We start from the raw sequence: 22247 nt of genomic DNA, 5'->3' as shown, positions 1-22247 counted from the left end.
ATAATTACATAAAAATGATAAAAATACTAAAATCAAAACGTTATATATAATTTTAAATTGTATTTATTAGAAATATTATTTCGTTATACACATGCGCAACGTGCGATAGGTCATATAAATAACAATTTTAACTGCAATATATATTTTCTTCTTCTAATTAATAATCGATTAAAATATATAAAACACTCTAATGTATTCTACTAATGTTTATAGGATTGTTTATTGTTCTAAAACGTTCCTGTCCAATGATGACTTCGAGTTTTTTATTTTCATCTAATAAAATATCAAACGGACTATTTTTAATATTCGAAGTATATTAACAAGTATGTAATTTTTAAATAATTTTAATTTTATATTATTATTACTTTAACAGGGGTATTTATAATTGATTCTAATTCACTCATACACGTAAAAAGACGCAAAATAATATTAAAAATTTTTATAATCTCTCACTCTCTTTCCCTCTTTTTTCATGTTATATAAAATATTATAAAAATATCATTAAAATAGAATTAAATATTATCTTCGTAAAAAAATCAAAAAAGTTTCAAACATTTAATATCTAAATAGTAATAACTTAAAAAAGAAAAACAAAAATAGAGAATATGAAAGGAGATAGAGAGAGAGTGAGAGAGAGAAAGAGATATGTTATACATTTCGAAAAAAAAAACACGACGACAAAAACGATTCGGCGAGTCTTAGTCATCGAAACGGAAACTTTGAGAATAGAGGAAGAGATATGTTGTTTGTGGGATATGGTGTTCACGTTTGAGTCACGTGCTAGTTCGAAGAAGCTCAGAAGAAGACGCAACAGCGAATGGAAAATTTTTCCTTGGGAACGAGCGAATCCAAATGCGTAAAAGATAGAGTATTCGTGCATGAAAACGGAGGGTGTGTACGTTCAAGCCTCTTTCCTCGAGGTCATTTATTTACCGCGTGATGAACCCCTCGAGTAGACCAATTGAAATAAAGATCACGAAACGATCACGTGCTTGATTTGTGTGTGTGTGTTTTTTTTCTTGTATTTTTACGAAAAGAGTGGATTATTTATTTTTTCTTTTTCCAAATATTTAGTTGTTAGTCAAACCTAATGAATTATTCGTGTTAAAAAATCGGAATAAAGATCACGAAATGATCACACGCGTGATTTATATATATATATATTTTTTTCTTTTTCCAAATATTTAGTTGTTAGTCAAGCCTAATGAATTATTCGTGGTAAAAAATCGGAGTATAGATCACGAAATGATCACGCGCGTGATTTATATATATATATTTTTTTTTTCAATTTAGAAACGTTTAAAAATATCTTTACTAAGTCCAACATGATTATTTTGATTTTGATTTTATTTTATTTTATTTTATTTTTTTTTTTATGTATTCACGTAATTCAAATAAATACGTAATACATTTTGCTAATCCTATTTCAGGATCTATATTCGATATTATTTATTTTTGTTAATAACGTTTATGATACGATTATTAATCGCGTTTTATGATGAAAATTATAGCTAATATAAATTTAACATAGTCGCGAAGCTAGATAAAAATATTACAAGATGATAAGAGTTCATAGTGCAAATTTCATCTTGAAAAATTTATCAATTATAAAAGAAGAAGAAGATGGAGAAGTAGAATCATTAGAAAATTTCCGTACATCCTCTAAAATCGTCTCCTTCGCCTCCTTTCCATTGAATTATATCAATTCGAATATTTAAGTCGTGCTTTTCGAAAGATTATTACATACACAAAATTGGTCACATTACGTTTTGATTAACATTTATATTTAATGAATTTATCAGGACTACATTAAACATTTCTCGAGTAAATCGAAGATCTCCTAAATGGATCAAGCCACGTTGTTTGATCTTTTCGTTTTTCTGCGTTGACAACTATAATTAATCCTATTAATATTAAATATGTGCACTCTGTATATTTCATATAATTCACGTAATCGTTATCAGTTATCAAAGTCATGCACTTAACGAGTTAAGGTCAAGTGCATTCGTACTTACCGACAAAAAGCAACGACATAAAATTCGCTCGAAAAAAATTATCGCGTTTTTTTAAGTCTATCGAATGCACTTACCATTCTTTATTAATCATTTAAACCTTAAGATCTGAAAAATACAAAGTTCAAGTTTAGCTAACAAATTTTATTAAAATTCATGATATCGAAAATCCTATCGCGTATTTTGATCACGTTCAATACGAGTAAACATGCGTGAGTGCATTTATAAATATTTTATAACTGAGAAATCATATTTATTAGATATAATCATTATCAAGCAAAATTTTAACGAATTAACTACAAATATGGGTCTACTTTCCCTTACATTTTTCATGAAATATTCAAAAGTAATTTTAAAAATTTTCAAAAATAATTTTCTAAAAAAAAGAAACGAGAAAATACGAGTGAGATAGACAAACAGGTTAATTCAATTTTGTTCTTATTAATTCCATTTACTTTCATTAAATCGAATCGAGTTAAATGACAGCAAACCTATTCTAAAAATTATAATAAAAATAGGACTAAAAATTCTTACGATTATTGTTTAGCAACAAAAAGGTCCTTCTTCACTTTCCTTGAAAAATTTAAACTTACACGTATAACGTTGATGGATATCGACGACGAATATCTAAATACAGAAATCAATGGCGTTACAAAATAGGAGTCGATATAGTTTGTTGCTATAAATATTTTTAATTTTTACTTTCCGAAAGCAAAATCACAGCTACATAAGATGTGGTTCGCGCGATAATCGTTAATAATAATAATAATAATAATAATAATAATAGTAATAATAATAATAATAATAATATATATAATAATAATTATTAACCTAATATAATATAATATAATATTAATATAATATTAATAATAATAATAATAGTATTGTGGATGACGATAATAATAATAATAATAATAATAATAATAATAATAATAGATAAAATTATATAATAGTTTCTTCTCTCTCTTACATCCATACAGCAGGTATTTTAATACTAAATCATCATAAGATAATAGTCTTTCCTATAGTTTAACTGTTTCTGTTTTATTTTTCAATTAGTAAGTTCTAATGATATACACATCGTTCGTCCCTTTTGTCTCTTAATTAATCGGCCAACGATCCGACGTCCGCTAGGAATACACATATTTGAAATAGCACGAGGCCCGATTAATAATCGTAAGGCAACCTCAGCTTATTTAAATCGTTGCACGAATCTGAAGTCCATTTCGAACAGTCTCACGCAATGACTCCTCGAGGTTGGTCCATTTTTTCGTCTTTTTCATTCTATTATTTTCTCTCTTTCACACACGCACACGTACACACATATACATATTCGCAAACCTACGCAAATACACGCACGCACGCAAGCGCACACGCACAAACGCATACTTTCTCTCTCTCTCTCTCCCTTTTTATTTTTTTATTTTTTATAATCTGCCCTTTAAACGGACACTTGTTCACGTACATGTATCACTATTACTATTACTACTTGAGACTAAATAAATATGTTACAAGAGTTTTCTTTTTTTTTTTGTTTCGTTTCATAGTTTCTCTACACGTTTCTTCATTTTTCTCGAATATAATAATATTAATAATAATAAAATAATAATAATCCTTCCGCCCCCCTCCATCTCTCCCACACCCTTAAAAACCCCAACCTCGATTCCGCTTCAATACTATTACTTCCCTTCTCTCTCTTTATTTCTCTTTCCATTTTTTATATGCTCTCTTAACATAAATGTAAAAACGTATATCTCTTTCAGCTCGCAGATTTTACGTTTGTGGTTTATGGCACTCGTTTAAATGGCTGGACTTTAAACCAATCCCCGTTGATTATGTGTAAGTGTGGTATATACCGTATACGTTTTAATCCTGCTTACACGTATATCTTTTTATCCGTGTAAACAACACATCATGTTTTTACATATGTGTGTATATGTATGTATGTATATGTGTGTGTACTTTGGCTGTCTGGTTTTCACAAAGATATCGTCTTTCGTTCGATCAGGAACGAGATATTTGATAGCAGTGATCGAGACTAACCGGGTGCTTACTAAGAACGACGAGCAAACTTGAAAGCATGCAAACAACGGGGATAGAGAATCTTCATGACTAACTATCGATTCACTTACTACTTCTCTATGGAATGCTACTATTATATTTGATTCTTTTTATCTTCTTCTTCTTTTTTATTCTCGCGCGCGTTCGTTCGTTCGTTCGTTTGTTCATTTATTCGTCCGTTTTTTCCTTTTTTTGTTTCTTTTTTAGATATATATATTTGTTTCAAGGATAATTAAACAAAAAGTAAAGGGGAGGGTTTTTTCCAGCAAACGCGTTATGGTTTCATGGGGGGAACACGGGACAATTTTGAATTGTTTTCTCCACCTTTGTTCTTTTCTTTTCTTTCCTCTCAAATACGGAACCGAAATTACAGATTATTAACCCTTTTTTGGTCATAACATAACGCGTCGTTAGGATTATTTTTAAATGTAAACCCTCTTGATCTGACGCATACAATTTTCCAGAGATCGAAAACGAGAGAAGGAAAAAATGGAAGAAAAAAAGGAAAGAAAAACGATACTTGTAAGACACTTTTTTACGATTACACGTACGCGCGTCATTTATGTATACGTATGCAATTATATGAATAATAGTTTTGCATAAAGAGTTTTGTTAAAAATCGAAAATGGAGTTTACCAGGGTTACACCCGCAACATTTTACGCGATAATAATTAGTCTGCTAATTATAAAATACATATTCGTCTATATCTATGTGTGGTGCGTACGCGTTTATAAAAATTGCAAAGTACTTTGATCAACGATACGAAGTATAGTATTATTAATTTGCTCTTGCATTTCTTTACTTTTCTCTTTTCTTTTCTTTTTTTCTTTTTTTTTTTCACAAGATCATCCTTCAGAAACCACCAGCTCAAGAACAGTCCATAACGTGATCGAAGTCGAATAAATTCTATTATCGATTTTATCGGTCATTTCGTAGCAGCCGTCTGTTTCCTCGCTTTTTTTTTTAAATTATCTGTCTTTATTCTTTCTTCTTTTTATATATTTTTTTTTTTTCATTTTTTTTTTCGCGTCTGTGTAAATTTAATTTATAATATCCGGGTATATAATTGCCATAATTGGGATCATTGGGTTTGTCTAATCTAAACGAGACCAAAATTAATTAATCAGAAATAATTAATACTTTTATAAATATGCTCATATTTCTCTTTCATTTGTCTTCCTTTCTTTCGTTTCTTTTTTACAAAAACGATTTCTCGATTCATCGGTTGTTACCCTATCGACTCTGATGATTCACTCAGTTATTTTCAAGATATTATTTTCATTTTTTTTTTTCATGTCAAATTATTGTTTAATAACAAAATAATTAATTATTTTGATGTGAGACGATTCAAAGCTTCTCAATATTTTTAATATTGGCAGAAATTTAAACAGAAATAATATATTCCTGAATGCGAAAAAGATTTGACAATTCATTCATTCAGAATTAGTTTGACACAACACTACAGGTGTAATATGTAAATGAGTATACATATGATAATGAATCGTGATATGAATATTTGCGAAAAAAATTTGAGAAGCTCTGTTATTATTTAATTGAATTAATCGGAAGCCATTCGCAAGCTAATCGAAATTTTTTTCAGCAATAATATCTGTTAAATACATCGTACGATTTATTTATTGATCTTTTATCATCTATCTGGATATTTGATTAAGGCACTAACATTTACAAATATGTAATCAACGATAACAGTTTCTATTTATTAACGATAAAATTTTCTATACTTGCGATCGATTTCCGATTATTTTCATTTTTACTTTATTTTTCTCTTTCTCTTTCTCTCTCTCTCTCTTTCTGGCGCCGAATTCGTGATTTTAACTTTCCTTTGAAATTTCGTTGTTTAAAAACAGTAATTTTTGTCTAAGGCACGATCCTACGAGTTTTATATTTATTTATTGTTCATCCTTTCCTTTTTTTCCCCGTTTTCTTTCATTTTCGTTCGTCAATATGGAAAAAAAAACCCCTGAAGGCACCCAAGCGTGGTTTCGTTTCAGCGATTTTAATTGTTTTTTTTTTTTCAATAGGTATAATATTTACGCGTATCATCTACGTTTTTTTTTCTACGTTTTACATCGTCAAAAAAATATTTTCTTTCATTTACTTTTTTCTTCTTCTACTAATTAATTAAATCTTCGTTTATTTCTAATCACACGATACTTAAACGCGTTGTATTTTAAAAAATCAATGTCGTACGTTTGCTTTGCAATTCGTCGATATATATATATATATATAAATTTTTTTATTTGTTTCTCGAATATTGTAATAATAATAATAATAAAAAAAGAAATAAAAACAAAAAAAAATAAATTAAAATGTTTCCATTGAATTTTATTCGATCTGTGTGCTATATATATATAATCGAAATAAATATATTATAAAATAATAGAAATAATAATAATAATAATAATAACACAATAATAATAAAATTTAGAATTCAAACAAATTAGATGCATCTGCACGAAGAATCAATATCCGAATAATCTGATTAGTCGATAGCCCGATCGATGAGAAGAATTCAAACTGGTATCGTATGAAAATTTAATAACAAATTCTTTCTTACTCTCTCTCTCTCTCTCTATCGTTTTCTGTTTGTCTCTTTCTGTGTATAATATATATATATATATATTAGAATTTAAAAAAAAAGAATTCACAGGATCCGTTCAACCGTCTCGTTCGAGCATTCACCGGGAATAAAATCACGAAAAATCCTTTACTATTTTTAAATACATCACCGAATGATATTCAATTATTCGCATAATTTATAAAATACATAATACATTATACATACACATAATAATAATAATAAAAAAAAATAATATATCAAACAATTTCTTTATCCAATAATTTTCACTTATATTTCTGTTTCTTGGCATTGATTATTTTTTCCTTTTTTCGAGTATATTTCCCGATATACTTTTGTCATTTATTTAAATGTTTCTTCACACACACATTTTTGTGTTCTCTATATATATATATATATTTATTATCCTTACGTTTATCTTTATATCCTTTAACCCTTTCGTTACTAACCGATTATAGGGGTCGTACCATGAAACGATACTCGTGCAAGATCTTTCGTAATTACGAACGATATTTGTATCAAAGCATGTTAAAAAGAAAGGGTTAAATGTGTGTTATATATATCTTTTTTTTTTATATCGTAACTTCGTCACGTTAACGAGTTTAAAAAGAATCCTTGCCATCTCTCTCTCTCTCTTTCGCCTTTTAGTTGTTGTAAGTTTGCATTTCTTTTTATTATTTTAATATTTTCGCTAACGCGATCCTTTAGTTTGTCGTTACTTTTTCTCATTCTCTATTTTTTTTGTCTGTCTCTTTCGTTCTCTTTCACACACGCACACACACACACGTTCTATCTTTTTCCCTCTCTCTCTCTCTCTCTCTCTCTCTCTCTCTCTCTCTCTCTCTCTCTCTCTTTCTTTCATTCTCTTTCACACATCTCAGCTGGCAGTCTTTTTGTTAACTATCAGTTCAACAATACTGTTTGTAATACGATTATTAAAAATGCACGTACCCTCCTGAATCGTGGCTCGCGGACCTAAATGATTTTTATATATACATGCACACATTCATACTTATATATATATATATATATAATAAATTTTCCATTTAGTACGTCTCGATATTTCTTTTTTTTTTTTGCAAAAACCCTTACGAGACTGCGGATCGTTTTGACGAAAATGAAAATAATAATAATAATAATAATAATAATAATAATAATAATAATAATCATAATCATAATTATAATCTTAATAAAATACTAATAAAATACTAATAATAATAATAATAATGAAAAATAACGCGAAATAGGCTGAATAACGAAATATGTACGTGTAGTTGTATGCGTGTTTCAATTTTTCATTCGCTACGAACAACGCAGTTTTAATGGGATTTGCCTTATTCTTTGGTTTCGGAACATTTTTATTATATATATATATGTATATATGTGTATATATATTTTTTATTTTTTTTTTTTTATTTATATAATCGCGAGCACACATAGCCGATTTATTTTCCATTTAATCCTTACCCTAGACAACACGCTTCTTCTTATAAAAGGAAATATTTTGATACTCGATGTTTAGTCTATCGATTCTTATCGTTGATTTTATTCGAGTCAACTTCTTCTTCTTCTTCTTCTTCTTCCTCGTCTTCTCCTTCTTCTTCTTCTTTTTCGTCAGTCCTCTCGATTAATATTTACATAAAATGGTATATATGTAAATATATGTGTGTCTGAAGATAAGGAGTTCTCTAACGAATGATTATTAACGTGAGATCACAGTCACACGCGGAGAGTACGCGACGCTAAAACGGGAGACAAATATATAAGAAGAGAGATATTTCTATTTTAAATATTACAGTATTATTTGTTCGTTTGTCTTTTCTCGTGCTATATATATATATATATTTTTTTTTTGTTAATATATATGTATATTGTATATTACGATAAGAGTGTCTTCTTGCTTTTTATTGTCTTCTTGAACCGCGCATCGATATAAATATACATATATGTATATCGAGGGCGTCTTTCCTTACATAGTTTCGTTCCTTTTCGTATCTTTTCTAGCCAGTCTGGAGAGGTGGGGAGGAGGGGTGGAGGAAAAAGGCGAAAAATGAAATCGCGAGTTTGATTTTTTATCAACATCGCGAATGTTAAGATCCCCTCAAGGAGTTTTCTATACTTCAATGTCTTTCTTTTCTTCTTCTTCTTCTTCTCGTTTATATTTCCTAAACTGTTAAGGAACAATAACATCTTTTCTAAACTTTCAACAGAACTTTGAATTTCAACTCAGTCCAACTTCACTGACTAGCTCCCTGCGGTTGTATGTATTCGTTACTCGTGGATTGCTGATCGTTTGGGAGAATTAAGGGAATGTCTATTAGGTATTCATTCAAGTAGGTATATACCACGAATGTAATATTTTCTCTTAACGTTTTCCCTTTTTGATCAATTCTCTAAGGAATGTCTATAGATGTATATTTGGGGATAAATTTGTCTCGAACTTGCACTATAAATTTTCCGTTAAGTGTCCATGTGTCGGTACTTGTGTGCTGACATTTGAGCCAAACCTAAGACCGCGTACTGACACTGCAAACAGTGGTAATGAGTTTGCTTGCCCGAGTGTTGACACTGCACGGCACCGCACGGCTGACTAGGCGTAAATTTCTGGAAACCCGCAGCCGCTATGCTGTCCAATTTTGCATGTTGACGCCTATGGGCAACTACCTTGTTCGTGTCGGTACAAACAAACTCGCATTTAAGGCAATGAAAATGCGAAGCTTTGTTTTGCATCGAACCGAGGGACGAAGTATACGCGCACTGAGCACGACCACAGGGTACGTTGGCCCTGTACTGTTGAAAATCACCACCCATTAGCGTGTCCAAACGCTCGTGCCTTGCCGTATGCTGAACGAAACGCGTCTTGTCGCAAAACGAGTAACCACAGTCTTGGCGCATGCAGTGGAAGTGAGTTTGATGTTCCCTGTAACCGCAATGCGTGTACCGGCAATCTTCGTTGAATCTGAACCTACAGGGAGAATCAAAGGAAAAAATCATTAAAAATCACACTTTTTCTGTTGAATATTCGGATATAATGGAAAGTACCAACCTAACGTATCCTTCGGGAACAGGCTCATCCTTGAGCATACGCATCGAATGATGAAGCCGTTGCTTCTTCGCTTCAGGCGAATTGCTGTCAGGCGGGGAAAGAGATCTTTTATTCAAATTAAGATTAGCCGCGAGAGAAGCCAAAGGATTTTCGTCCCTGGTTGGAGGAAGAAAATTGGTAGGTGGTAGGCCAGGTGCGAACATCAGCCCAGGTGCCCCGGTATACATGCCACCGTGTTGAAGAAACGGTGGTAGAGCTTGATTCATCAGAGCTATTTGTTGATTCATCGCTGCCATTACTGCTGGACTAGCGAAGTGAAAGCCGTGGCTAAAATCAAGCTCGAAACTAGGTGGTGGTCCCGGTGCCGGAGAATGTTGAACGTTTCCTGGCATCGACGGTTGCGGAGGCATCCGTTGATTGTTCTCATTGGTTTCTTGCACCGAATTAACAACTTCCTCTCTCTTAATCTCCGTTGGTTCCCTCTTAATATTCGGCATACTTTGTACACCGATATCCGTGGCGCATCTTGGACTCTCCAATTTGATCTCCTTCACCGGTGGTGTCTGTTGTTGGCTCATCTGTCCCAGAGTCTGCTGCATCTGCCTTTGCATCTGATTGTGAAAATTCTGAATGTTTTGGGCCATCTGAGCGTTTTGCGCCATGAAGTCTGGTTTCTGAGAAAGTTGCGTCAGATACTCGTGCTGCAGTTGATTGGATGACACCGAAGACGAGGACGAGGGGGACTGATTGGGTAGATCGTGTTGTTGTTGACTGAGGATAGCACCTGTCGAGTGCTTGGCTATGTGAGCGACCAATCGATCCAGTTCCGAGAACGCCTGATTGCAGGCATTGCAGTGATAGTGATTCTTACGTTTCAACTTGCAGAATGGTCTGCTGCAGCTTTGCTCGGGCCCGTAAAGCGTGTGGGATGAGGTAGATGTACCGGATGACGGTATGGTCGTGGACTCTGCAATGGGAACGAAGAGATTTTTAGTTAGTTCGCGGATTGACGAATTGCAAGTGGGGCAGGTCTAACTCGTAAATAAACTAATATGTCAAATCTCTAAGCACTAAACCTGGTCGAAGGGAGAACGAACCTTGGTGCACGGAAGCTCGCATGGATAGCACGACGCCCGGAAGTGCGGGTTCGCTCGGCGGTCCGCTGACCGGATAATAGGTGCCTGCCGCCCTCACCACTAGCAACAATCAACCAAACAACCAACACTTCAAATATACCTCCCACTAAAATTACAACCACCGTGTATAGAAAGAAAGATGGCAAACAGATAGGCAAAGAAACAAACTTACAAACAAACGAACTTACATACAAAAAAAATATCAAATGATAATAATACTAAATAAATTAGAATGAAAAAGGGGAAAGAAAGAGGTGTCTACTTTTCGAAAACGAGTGGACGAGTGCGAGACTTCAGCACGCACTCGTCGGTGCAATCTACGTGCAATATCAAAAAATAATATGTAATCAAAATAATAATAGTAATAATAATAATAATAATAATAACGATAATAATAATAATAATAATAATAATAATAATAATAATAATAATAATAATAATAATAATAATAATAATAATAATGAAGATAGAAAAAAAACAACATGCAAGTTTTGATTTTTCATTTTTTTCTTATTTCCTTTTTTCTTCAATCGACATAAGGTCTTTTTATATAAAAATGCTACTGAACGGGATCTATTTTATAAATATCTTTATTCTATGAAATATATATGAATAATCAAGGATAACCAGGTACAGTTTCGTATGCCCGCCTTGTGAATCAAAACTCACCGGTCGTCTTGTTAGCGTCCGAACTAGGAAGTTCGCTTTCTTTTTCATCTATCATTGATCTGCTCTCTTCCAAGCTGTCATCCGTTTTCTCTATAAGATCAGCAGGATTTTTCACCTGTATTCTTGGTTTTGTTTCTTGAACGAAAGTTTGAAGTTGAGTTTGACATTCTTTATTGGATGGTTCTTGAGTACAAACGTCGACGTGTCCAGAATGTTGTTTTTCGTGAAGAGCCATCGTCGAATATCGTACAAAAGAATATCCGCAATTAGGTCTAGTACAATGAAAGTGTCGATTCACTCGATTGCTATGACAACTCGATAACCGACAGTCTACCATTTTATCGAAAAAGGCAAATCCTGTTGGTATATCGACGTTGTCGTGAAAGTCTTTGCTATGCATCAACAGTTGATCGGGTCTATCGGTTGAGAAATGACACCGTGGTTGGGAACAATGATGATGCCTGGTCGATCGTAAAACGCAAGCGAGATCTGGACAACCTTCGGGATTGTACGTGGCGAATCCTTCCGGTTCACCGAGACTATTCGAAGGAGAAACACTACCTTCTCGATCATCGGTCACCGGAGTAGGTGTCAAACTCGGTGTTTGTGGTTTCGGTAACTTGAAGCTCGTAAAAATGGCTTGCGGAGAGTCGTGCGTGTGCGAGGCCGGATCTCCACCTGACCAAATCTCGATGACTCTGTTTTTCGGTGGTCTGCCTCTTTTCCGCCTGAACATGGCATCAATGTTGGTCAGATGGGTCAGCGTTACATCGGATGAAAGCGCGTGCGAGGGACAAGAGAGATTCAATTGTCTACTGTACTCGTGAATTTTGTAATGTTGAAGTCTTCGAAAGGGTTTATCCGTCGACAGGATGACCTCTCGACAATTTTCCCAATTACAATGATAATGTTTTTCTTTATCGGTGTACGGACAGGCATCGTCACAGCCACCTTCCTCGAAGAAGGCATCCGTGATACGTTCCTGAGTTTCATGTTCTCTCAAATGTTCCCTTACTTCGCGTGGATCCTTCAGAGTAGCACCGCACCGGTCCAACCCACAATGATGATGATCCCTACCTAACTGACAGGGGCATTCCGAATTCGCCGAAACGAGATAAGCTAATTCCGCCGGGGTGAGTTGTTGTTGCTGTTGCTGCTGTTGCTGCTGCTGCTGCTGTTGATGCTGTTGTTGTTGTTGATGATTCTGTTGTTGCTGTTGTTGTGGCTGTTGCTGTGGCTGTTGCTGTGGCTGTTGCTGTGGCTGTGGCTGTTGTGGTTGCTGCTGCTGCTGCTGCTGTTGTTCGAAGCTTACCACCGAACTGGTAGACGTCATGCTATTCGTAGGAGCGGTAAGATCCATTGCTAAATCGCTAGCACTTTGAAAGGAATCGTCCAACGAGTAATAGGATGGCGAACCTCTATCTTCATTAGAACTTTCCCCGTTAATACTAAGCGACAATCCTTGATTGCTTACTTCGTCCGGTGCCCAAGATCCTGGCGGCCTAATCCCACCAACGGCACTAACTTGTTTGTACCTTCGATAAGCCATCTCGGACTCGTGACGCTCGTGTTTTCGTTTATGAGAAAATAGCTGACCAGAGGAGTGCAGAACGTAACTGCATTGTGGTCGTATGCAATGTATGTGATTGCAGACACGCGAAAATCGACATTGCTCAAAGGGACAGGCTTCGGATTTCATAAATTTCTTGAATCCGTCTCGGGACAACTGCTCGTCCTTAATGTGATACGACTTGTGTTTATCTGAAAGTAAGGAACGATCAGTCATGGGCTAGCTTTTCAAATGAGAATATTATACGAATATTGTATGAATATTATATGAGAATATTATATCAGAGAATATAAGCCTTACCCATGTCAGCCTTATTTTTAAAAGTGTAACTACATCCAATCCGCCGACAGTGGAAGTGCGTCGTTCGTTGTCCGACGAAGGGGCAATGATCGGTGGCGCAACTTTCAGTGGCACGATATCTCTGAAAGCCCTCTTGAATGATCGCAGAATCCTTGCGATGATAATTCGCGTGCATTTGCACGTCCGAAGTCGATATGTAAACCTTGTCGCAATTTTCGTGTATGCAATGATAGTGTGTTTGCTTTCGATTATGCGGACAAGTTCGACCGGGATGCCTTTCCGAACAATCGTCCGTTGGCGAATATCGCATAAAACCATGTTGTAAGGATTCGTCTCTTTTTTTGTGCCACTTGAAATGCCTAATCATTTCCTCCTTCTTCACAAATACCCTACCACTACAATCGAGACAATGAAAATGTTCTCTACATCCTAATTCCTTGCAATAAGAGCTACCGCATTCCTGACCGGACGTATATCTCCTGACATATCGAGAGTAATCGATTATAGGCTGCGACACCGATGATTTCGCACCAGCGATCATGCTGTCCGCTACCGGTGACATGCTTTGCCTGAGCAGCGCTGAAACAGAGAAAGTAAAAGGAGCATAAACGCAATGTCTCTTTACCTTCTCAACGCCTTTATCTTATTCCATAAGTTTTAACGGTATTAACGTATCACTGCACGCGAACGCGAAAATTTATCGCGGCACACGTTGGACGTACGGTATCGAAAAAGAACAGGATAAAGAATAATCTCTGGTGACATTAAATAGAGACCGTTTATTTCGCATAAGTTCATTAGCACCACCAACTCTAAATTCTAAATATAACTTTTTAACACATCTCTCTTTTATAATATTATTTCGATAAAATAAACATGGAGAGAAGAAAAAGAAAAAGAAAAAAGATAACGAAAACTTGACTCTCATCGTTGCATTACATGACGACCGTGAAAACGAGATACTTATTTCATATTTCTTATCGGATGATGTAAGATTTGTCGAAAATAAGATATCTAGAGGAAAAAAGTAATGAAAAAATAACTAAACTCTTTTTACGGATAATTGAATAACTCAGAAACCTACTATATCGACGAACAAAATTCTACGCTACTCGTTCACGATAATGTAGATCGAATTATTTTGTAGAAAGATAAACGAATTTCCTGCTTTACCAACGAAGAATATAAACGAAATTCATCGGATATCATTCGTAATAGTTTTGCAAGGATCTCTTCGAGCGTATTTTCGACTACGCGGGACTTAGGATGATTTTGAAAGGTAAATCAAGAATTATGAGAGTCGTTCGTCGACCCATACGTTTCTCTGCACCCGAAAACTGGTCGAGCTGGGCTCAACAACACCACGACGATATAAAAGAGAAAAGAAGAAAAGAGAAATGGTGAAGAAGGGGTAGGAGGTGGAGGAGGTGGAGGAGGAGGAGGAAAAGAATAAAAAGAATAAGAAGAAAGAATGGTAGAGGCAAGCAAAAAACTATCGGTCGATCGCAATACGCGTATGCAAAAACCCGTGGCGTACCCGTTGGGCCCGTATACAAGGAAGGAGCATTTACCTTACTCCAACAGTGGAACTTTCATAGCTCTTAAAAGGCTCGAAGGTAAGTAAGTAGTAGTGGTAAGGCACGCAAGAAAATGCACCACGTAAAACACATTTCGTTCGTTGACCAATCATCGTACGTTGATAATTATCTCTCATTCTCTTTCCCTTTCTGTAAGGTAATCCAAGAAAGAGATGGGCTATAAATATAGCAGCCAGAACGTGGCTGGCTACTACTCATCTTTTTCTCTTTACTTTTTTCTTTTTTTTTTTTCTTTTATATACATTACTCAATAATATACAAGAATAAATTGCAAACTACACGTTTGCTCGCATTAATATATATATATATATGTTTTTTATTTATTTATTTATTGTTTTCTTCGTATCTTTTTCGTTCTTTTGAAGTAATGGCATTCATTAAACGTCATTTTTCATTTGGATACGTTTAAAATGATAGTCGAAGGATGATCAAGATTTGGACGATATTAAAATTTGTACGTTCTCTCTCTCTCTCTCTGGACGGCGATTAAATATTTTAATAATGAAACGGTAGCTTTATCAACGTAACACTTCCCGTCTATCGTTCACTTTCACCGCAAGAGTCATCCTGTCTGGTCGCGGTCGACCGATCAATTACGTTCTATCGATCGTGATTTACGTCGATCGCCTTCGGCTTGCCTCGATATCGAGGTCTATCAGAATCTTCGAATCTAAATCGAAGGTGTGCGAATTAAAGCGAATTAAAAACGGGTGGGGGGAGGTGGTAAAAGAAAAAAAAGAACTAAATTATTCATCATCGTCGTTTTCGTCCTCGTCATCATCATTATTATTATTATTATTATCATTCTTTCTAATTTATGAGAAGAATATATTATTTCAAAATAAATATACATAAACTCAAATTAAAAAATTCATTTTTCTATATCGTACCAATCGAAAATTATCGTAATACTTTTTTAGCGGGGATGGGGCGCCAAAAATAAATCCGCATTAATTATTTTTTTTCAATGTTAATTCGTAATTAACAAAATGTTTCGATCAAAAAATACATTATGCAGAAATATCGAAAATTAATTAAACAAATAATTTACTTTTAGATTAAATATATTCGCGTTATATCGAATGAATCATAAAATAGATTAAAAGAATATTGTTTTGATTCTCGATTGAGAGACTACTATTGTCGTAATTGATTAATGTTATACACGTAATACACGATCAAAAGAAAATAAACAAAAATAATTTTTATGAACCAATCGTTTTTCTTAGTAATAAAAATTAAATCGAAAAATATACGAGAGAAGAAAAAAAAGAAAAATAAGTCGAATAATTTAGAATAACTTTTCGTTTTATAGAACGCGATGAGATGGAGAAAGAAGGAAAAAGGGGGTAGGATGATGATATCGAATCCGACGCCCCCTTCACCCTCTCTCCCTTTCCCTCCCCCACCCCATGACAAAGTCGATTCCAAGAAATACCTATGCTACTTGTGCCAAGGCTCGCGCTCTCTTTGAATGCGTTCAGAAACGAGTTTAAAAATTGTCGAATATTTCTCGAGGGTTCTTCTTCGAGCAAAAGGGCTTCTTCCACCACGCGTGGTACATCGAGCAAAAGAGTAGAGGGCGAGGGGTGGAGGAGGGGGAGTGCTTGGCCTCTTCTACTCTCTTCTTCTTCTTCTTCTTCTCTTCCTCCTCCACCTCCTCCTCTCGCGGAGAAGGAACTTCTTATGTATTCTACGAGTATGCGCGTTCGTTCGTTCGTTCGCAAGAAGAAAAAAAGAAAACAAGGGAAAGAGAAAAAAAAACAAAAGAGATAAAAGAGAAAGAGTTCGCGAAAAGGGAGTGGAAATTCGAGAACGAGCGAAATATTCTCTTCGTACTATTATTAAACGTTAAAAACGAATATTGACATTTTTTCATTATTTTTTATTACATACAAATATATTTTTGTTGCTTTGATATATTTTATTCTTCATTTTGTATCGTTCATATGGATTATTATTATTATTCTAGAAATTTTGTTGATAAATTTTCCTTAAAAAAAATTATCCTTATAATATATTTAACGTATGATAATATTTCCAGGAAAAAATAATAATTTAAAGATATATTGTATGATATTAATTAAAAATATACTCGTGTGTGTAAATAATAAAACCAAATAAACGATCATTTGATTCATATCGATGAAAGAAAAATTCTCAACGAAACTCTTTCTTAATGTTTTTTCAAGGCCACCTAATTTCGTATTGGATGGGAAAGAGAGGTCGTGCCCACCCACATGGCCACGAAAAAGGAATTGCTACTGGCTAGAGGGAGAAGACGGACGAGGAAAACGTGACAGTGCTTAAAGGGCAAATCTTAAAAAATATGAGAAACTCGTGGGGAACAACGTGCACCGGTTCCGAGCATCTCTCTCTCTCTCTGTCTCTCACTCACTCTCACACACTCTCTGTTACTCTCATCTACCACCCCAGCGGGTATATTCAATACAGGCGGCTTTCAGTCCAACCCTTTATTCGTAGTTCTTAAAACTCGCTTCGAGAAGAGGAGGAGAATGAGGAGAAGGAGAAGGAGGGGGAGGAGGAGGAGGAGAAGGAGAAGGTGGAGGAGGGGGGGATGAACGGTCGATCTTGTTGCAAGGGGAAGAGAGAGAAAAAGGAAAAACACGTGTGTCCTGAGAGTGAGAGAGAGAGAGAGAGAGAGAGTGACAAGGGGGAGAGGAAGGGAGGTAAGGTAAGGTTTAAAATTTTCAAAAAGCCCGATCCTGAAAAGGCCCCGGATTTCAGACCAGGGTCTTTCCTTTTTTATCATTTAATCCGTGGACTCGGCTGAATAACCCTTTATATCGCAAACACGGGCTTACGAGTACGTTGGCCCTAACACACCCTGCAAACAGAGACGAATAAACCAAAGAACGAATATACGAACGAACGTATTAACGTGCATACGTGGACGTACGTTAAGAAGATTTTAATCGATTTTATTTAGATGGTATAAACTCGGTAAGACCGTCTCTCCAATTTCCCAAACGAGATTTTCTACAATACATCCCTTCTCTCACTCCCCCTCCTACCCCTCCCCCTTCTCTTCCTCATGATTTTCATCTAATCTCAATTGGATCTGGATGAGCTGGAAAATTACGTATCTTTCACCAATAATTCGATGAAAAATATTTCAATCGATTTTATGTCAATGTCTCGTTTAAGCGAAAATTTTTAATCTATCCTTTTTTTCTCACTCTCTCTCTCCCTCTCAGTTTCGTTCTTTTTCTTCCTTTTTCTCGAATGATATCGATGAAACAACACGTGCGTTGGATTATACCTAATAAAAAGGGTCAACGTAACGCATAAAACGAGTGTTTGGATAATACTCGCAACGGCAGTTGCATCATGTTCATCACGTCCTCGTAGTCGTCATACTCGTCGTCGTCGTCGTCGTCGTCGTCGTCGTAATTGTCATAGTAGTAGTAATAGTAGTCGTCATCGTCGTAGTGTCATTATGCGATAGAGTCGCTGTAACCACGATCGGTGCTTTCATTCGAGTTCTCTTTTTTATTTTCGAGAGGTTTAAACGTCAAGAAAGAAAAAAAAAACATAGAAACAGAAAGAGAGAAAATGAGAGAGAGAGAGTGAGTGAGTAAGAGTGAGTGAGTGAGTAAAAAAAGTTCTAACGGTGTATAACCCCTTCTTTTTTCTTCTTTTTTCTTCTCTTTCAATCTTCGTCCCTTAACGGGGAACCCTTTTCGATGGTACTCGTCACAATATTGTTTCCGGAAAAACGGCTCCGTGTGCACACGAAAGACTGACTGTTTGAGATAAAGAGAAAAAGAGAGAAAGAGAGAAAAAATATAGAGAGAGAGAGAGAAAGAGAAGGAACGAGTTAACCGTCCAGATGCGACTTAATGACCCAGAATCGACGTTACGCCGTTACTATACACTACTACTACTATTATACAACTACTATATTACTACCAGCTATAACTAGTAATACTAATACTAATACATACTACTACCTAAAACTCTCTACTTACTCGATCGGCAATTCCAAAGGTCTCAAAGGGCCTTTGTGCCGAGCCTACGTAAACAAGAAGCCGATTCCTTTCTTTCTTTACGTTCTTACCATCCTCCACCTCCTCCTCCTCCTCCTCCTCCTCTTCGTCGTCGTAGTAGTCGTCGTCCTCATCGTCTTAGTCGTCGCTACGTCGGATAGATTTCGACGTTAATTTATGAGAGAATATTAAATCGAACAGAGACAATAAAAATGTTCCATCCTTTACTTCTCTCTTTCTCTCTCTCTCTCTCTCTCTCTCTCTCTATCTTTCATACTTGTTGTATATCTCAGCGAAGGATCGCTTCGAACCCACAAGATTTATGCACCTTTAATAGATTCTACCGGATGGCTCGCGTATTTTATCAATTTTTAGCGACGATACGTAAAAATTCGTTCGCCAAGTCGTAAACGTGCTCTCTACCTTTACTTTTACCTACCCCCCTCCCCCAAACCCCAACCCCAACCCCATCACTTCATTCCACCTCACTCCCTTCTCTCTTTTGTGTGAGAGATTTTATGAGATAGGAAGCACGCTGCTAGGGCGTAAAGTCGCAGCTTCATCTACGAGGGAAGTAAAACAGAAAGTGAGTGAGTGAGTAAGAGTTAAAGAGAGAGAGAGAGAAAGAGAGAGAGAGAGAAAGAGAGATGACGCGAAGGATCGAGTACTTGCTCTTTCCACTTTAGAAAGAGGAATAGAGTGGCCGACACTAAACTATTCTAAGATCTGCGAGAAAGAGAATGAGAAAATGGAAGAAAGAGAATTAGAGAATAAGAGAGAGAGAGAGTGAGAATGAGAGAAAGAAAGAGAGAAAGTGTCAGGGACTTATTGTCTCTCAGCAAGCTAGTCGACGTTATTTCTGTCAAAATTACGTTATGGTCGCCATACTACTACTACATTTCCCCCTTTTTCTACCAGTGCCATCCATTTAACACCTTCTTCCCTTACTCTTGACTATACTCTGAATTTTCTTTTCTTTCTCTTCCTTTTCTCCTTCTTCTTCTTCTTCTTCCTTTTCTTTTAATTTAAAACCAAAAGCCGTTTGTTTCTTCGTAGTATCATTCGAGACGAAAATAAACGTCGTTATGGCCATTATTCGTTCTACCATTCATGGCTAAACTGGCTCATTATAATTAGTACGCTTTCTTTTCCTTCTATGCAAAATTAGAGAGAGAGAGAGAGAAAGAGAGAGAAAGGACTTCCAGGTATCATCCTGAACTTTCCTCTTAGTTTTTACGCACCACGAAGCAAGAAACTTTCGTGCTTTGTATATACATATATATATTTCTCTTTCTTTCTTTCTTTCTTTCTTTGGAAGATAAAATTTTACGATGATAACCAAACGAGAATTCGTGACTTTACTTAACACGAAAATTGCTTGTCGACATTGATAATAATCACAGCAAATAAATTAGAATTATTATTTTCATTATTCTTTTTTATCGAAAAAAGAATGAGAGGAAAAGTATGTAAATATTTAATATTATATATAGGTTTTAATTAAATCAAACTCTAGGATCATTGTTTAGGAAATACAATACATCTGTTTATCGATATCAAATCGTATAATTTGATTAAAATTTAATATGAAAAATTAATTTTTCTTCTCTATATGTGATAAATTATATTAAATGTTAAACACTCGTGTACCTAATTTCAATGTAAACTCTAAACGAGATCAAAGAATTGATTTTTATTATTGATAATGTTCGATCAAACACAATTCAAATTAAATTAGAATTAATTCTAATTAGAAGAGAAATAGTGTTTGATATATTAAAAAAAAAAAAAACAAAGAAACAATTGTAATATACGTGGTAACATAGGATAAAAAGATAATATCATCTATATTAGTTATTACAAAGTGTTCGTAAAATATCATAAATCTCGTAATGAAATCCATATAAGAACCGATATGCGCAGAGTTTAGTCATTCATCCTCGTTTTCATCGACTTTCTCTCATTGTCCGTGACTGGAACGACACACGAAAGAGACACGAACGACCATCGTCGTCATTTCTTTCATCCATCGTACTCGCCAATGTAATTATCTTATGTAAGTTACCGATCTTCATCATTGTCGTTGTTCGAGCATGCTAGGCTTTCTGAGACTTTACGAACGATTACACGTGTCTCTTCTTTTATATGTCTCTTTCTCTCTCTCTCTCTCTCTTTCTGTCGAATACTTTTTCTTTTTACAAACGAAGAACACGATAAAAACGCGAATCATTAGCGTCCACAGTTTGTCAATTCTTTTACCCGACCAATCATTTATTCATTAAAACGATACCACACATATTATTAAGAAATTAATTTTTCAAATCTTTTTCAACACGTAACATTCACGAAATTTCTAACGAATGATCTAATCGATAATAGAAACAAGAAGAAAGAAAAAAAAAGAAAATAATTGACACGATAATTTCATAATTACAATGCCCATATAATCGGATTAATTATAAAATCTTAGAATATTTTCAATTAAACGATTGTGTTATCGAAAAACACTATCGTGACCGTTCCTTCGTGCAAACTTAGATAATCACATTTCTTAAAAATTATTTTATTTCATTGAAAAAGTATATTTTACCCGATTAGGTCGAACAATTTTCATTGGGAACGTTATGATTAGAGAAAGTCCAATATAATATTTTCTCTAACTATTATACTCTCTAATTGTAAAATCACGCAACTCAAGCAAATCGTATCTCGAGCTCGATTGCTATCGAAACGATTGGTCGAGTACGTGAGGGCCACGTGCTTCATTTTGTATATTTTTTTTTGTTTGTTTTATTATTATTCCTTCTCTCGAATTTAAAAGCATATATTCATTAATGTCGCGGTGTCTGGTATCGTTTTACCCTGCAGAGCAGAGCAGGGCCCCTTTTTTTCTCTCTCTCTCTTTTTTTTTTCTTCTTTTTTTCTTCTTTTTTAATCGACATACTACTAGCCTAGCCGGACGTAGTGGTACACGCGAACTGTGAGAGAGTCTCGTTTGAAATTTTTCGGGGCTCACTCCAGTACTTACACTTACACGCGTGTGAACACATAACGTGTAAATGTGATGTACACACGTACGTACTACTTAGTGCCCTTTTTGTCGACCCTTTCCTTTCCTCTCCTCTCTTCTCTTCTCTTCTCTTTTCTACTCTACTCTACTCTACTCTCTTCTCTTCTCGTTTCGTCTCTTTTCGTCTCCTCATCCCCCGAAACAACCGTCACCCCTTCTTTTTTTACACCGCCGT

The 22247-nt window shown here is 35.1% G+C and overlaps 1 protein-coding gene across 3 annotated transcripts in view; it reads right to left on the bottom strand.

Annotated features, from left to right (window-relative positions):
• Positions 1 to 8061: 8061 nt before the first annotated feature.
• The window catches only part of LOC106786430, an 87818-nt gene continuing 73632 nt past the window's right edge, over positions 8062 to 22247 (bottom strand). For 2 of the 3 annotated variants that reach the window (XM_014747812.1, XM_014747813.1), the window contains 5 exons: positions 13395 to 13973; positions 11525 to 13285; positions 10817 to 10915; positions 9720 to 10686; positions 8062 to 9638 (listed from right to left, as the gene is read on the bottom strand). In XM_014747812.1, the coding sequence (XP_014603298.1) occupies positions 9134 to 9638; positions 9720 to 10686; positions 10817 to 10915; positions 11525 to 13285; positions 13395 to 13973 (3911 nt within the window). In that variant the 3' untranslated portion in view covers positions 8062 to 9133. The remainder of the gene's footprint in view (positions 9639 to 9719; positions 10687 to 10816; positions 10916 to 11524; positions 13286 to 13394; positions 13974 to 22247) is intronic. The other variant, XM_014747814.1, reaches the window with a different exon arrangement.

The sequence above is a fragment of the Polistes canadensis genome, unplaced genomic scaffold (genome assembly GCF_001313835.1).
Source record: "Polistes canadensis isolate GaletaPanama2010 unplaced genomic scaffold, ASM131383v1 scaffold_74, whole genome shotgun sequence".
In the NCBI taxonomy this organism is placed as follows: domain Eukaryota; kingdom Metazoa; phylum Arthropoda; class Insecta; order Hymenoptera; family Vespidae; genus Polistes; species Polistes canadensis.
The sequence above is the reverse complement of the archived record's forward strand: the minus strand, read 5'-3'. Positions and strand labels throughout refer to the sequence as shown.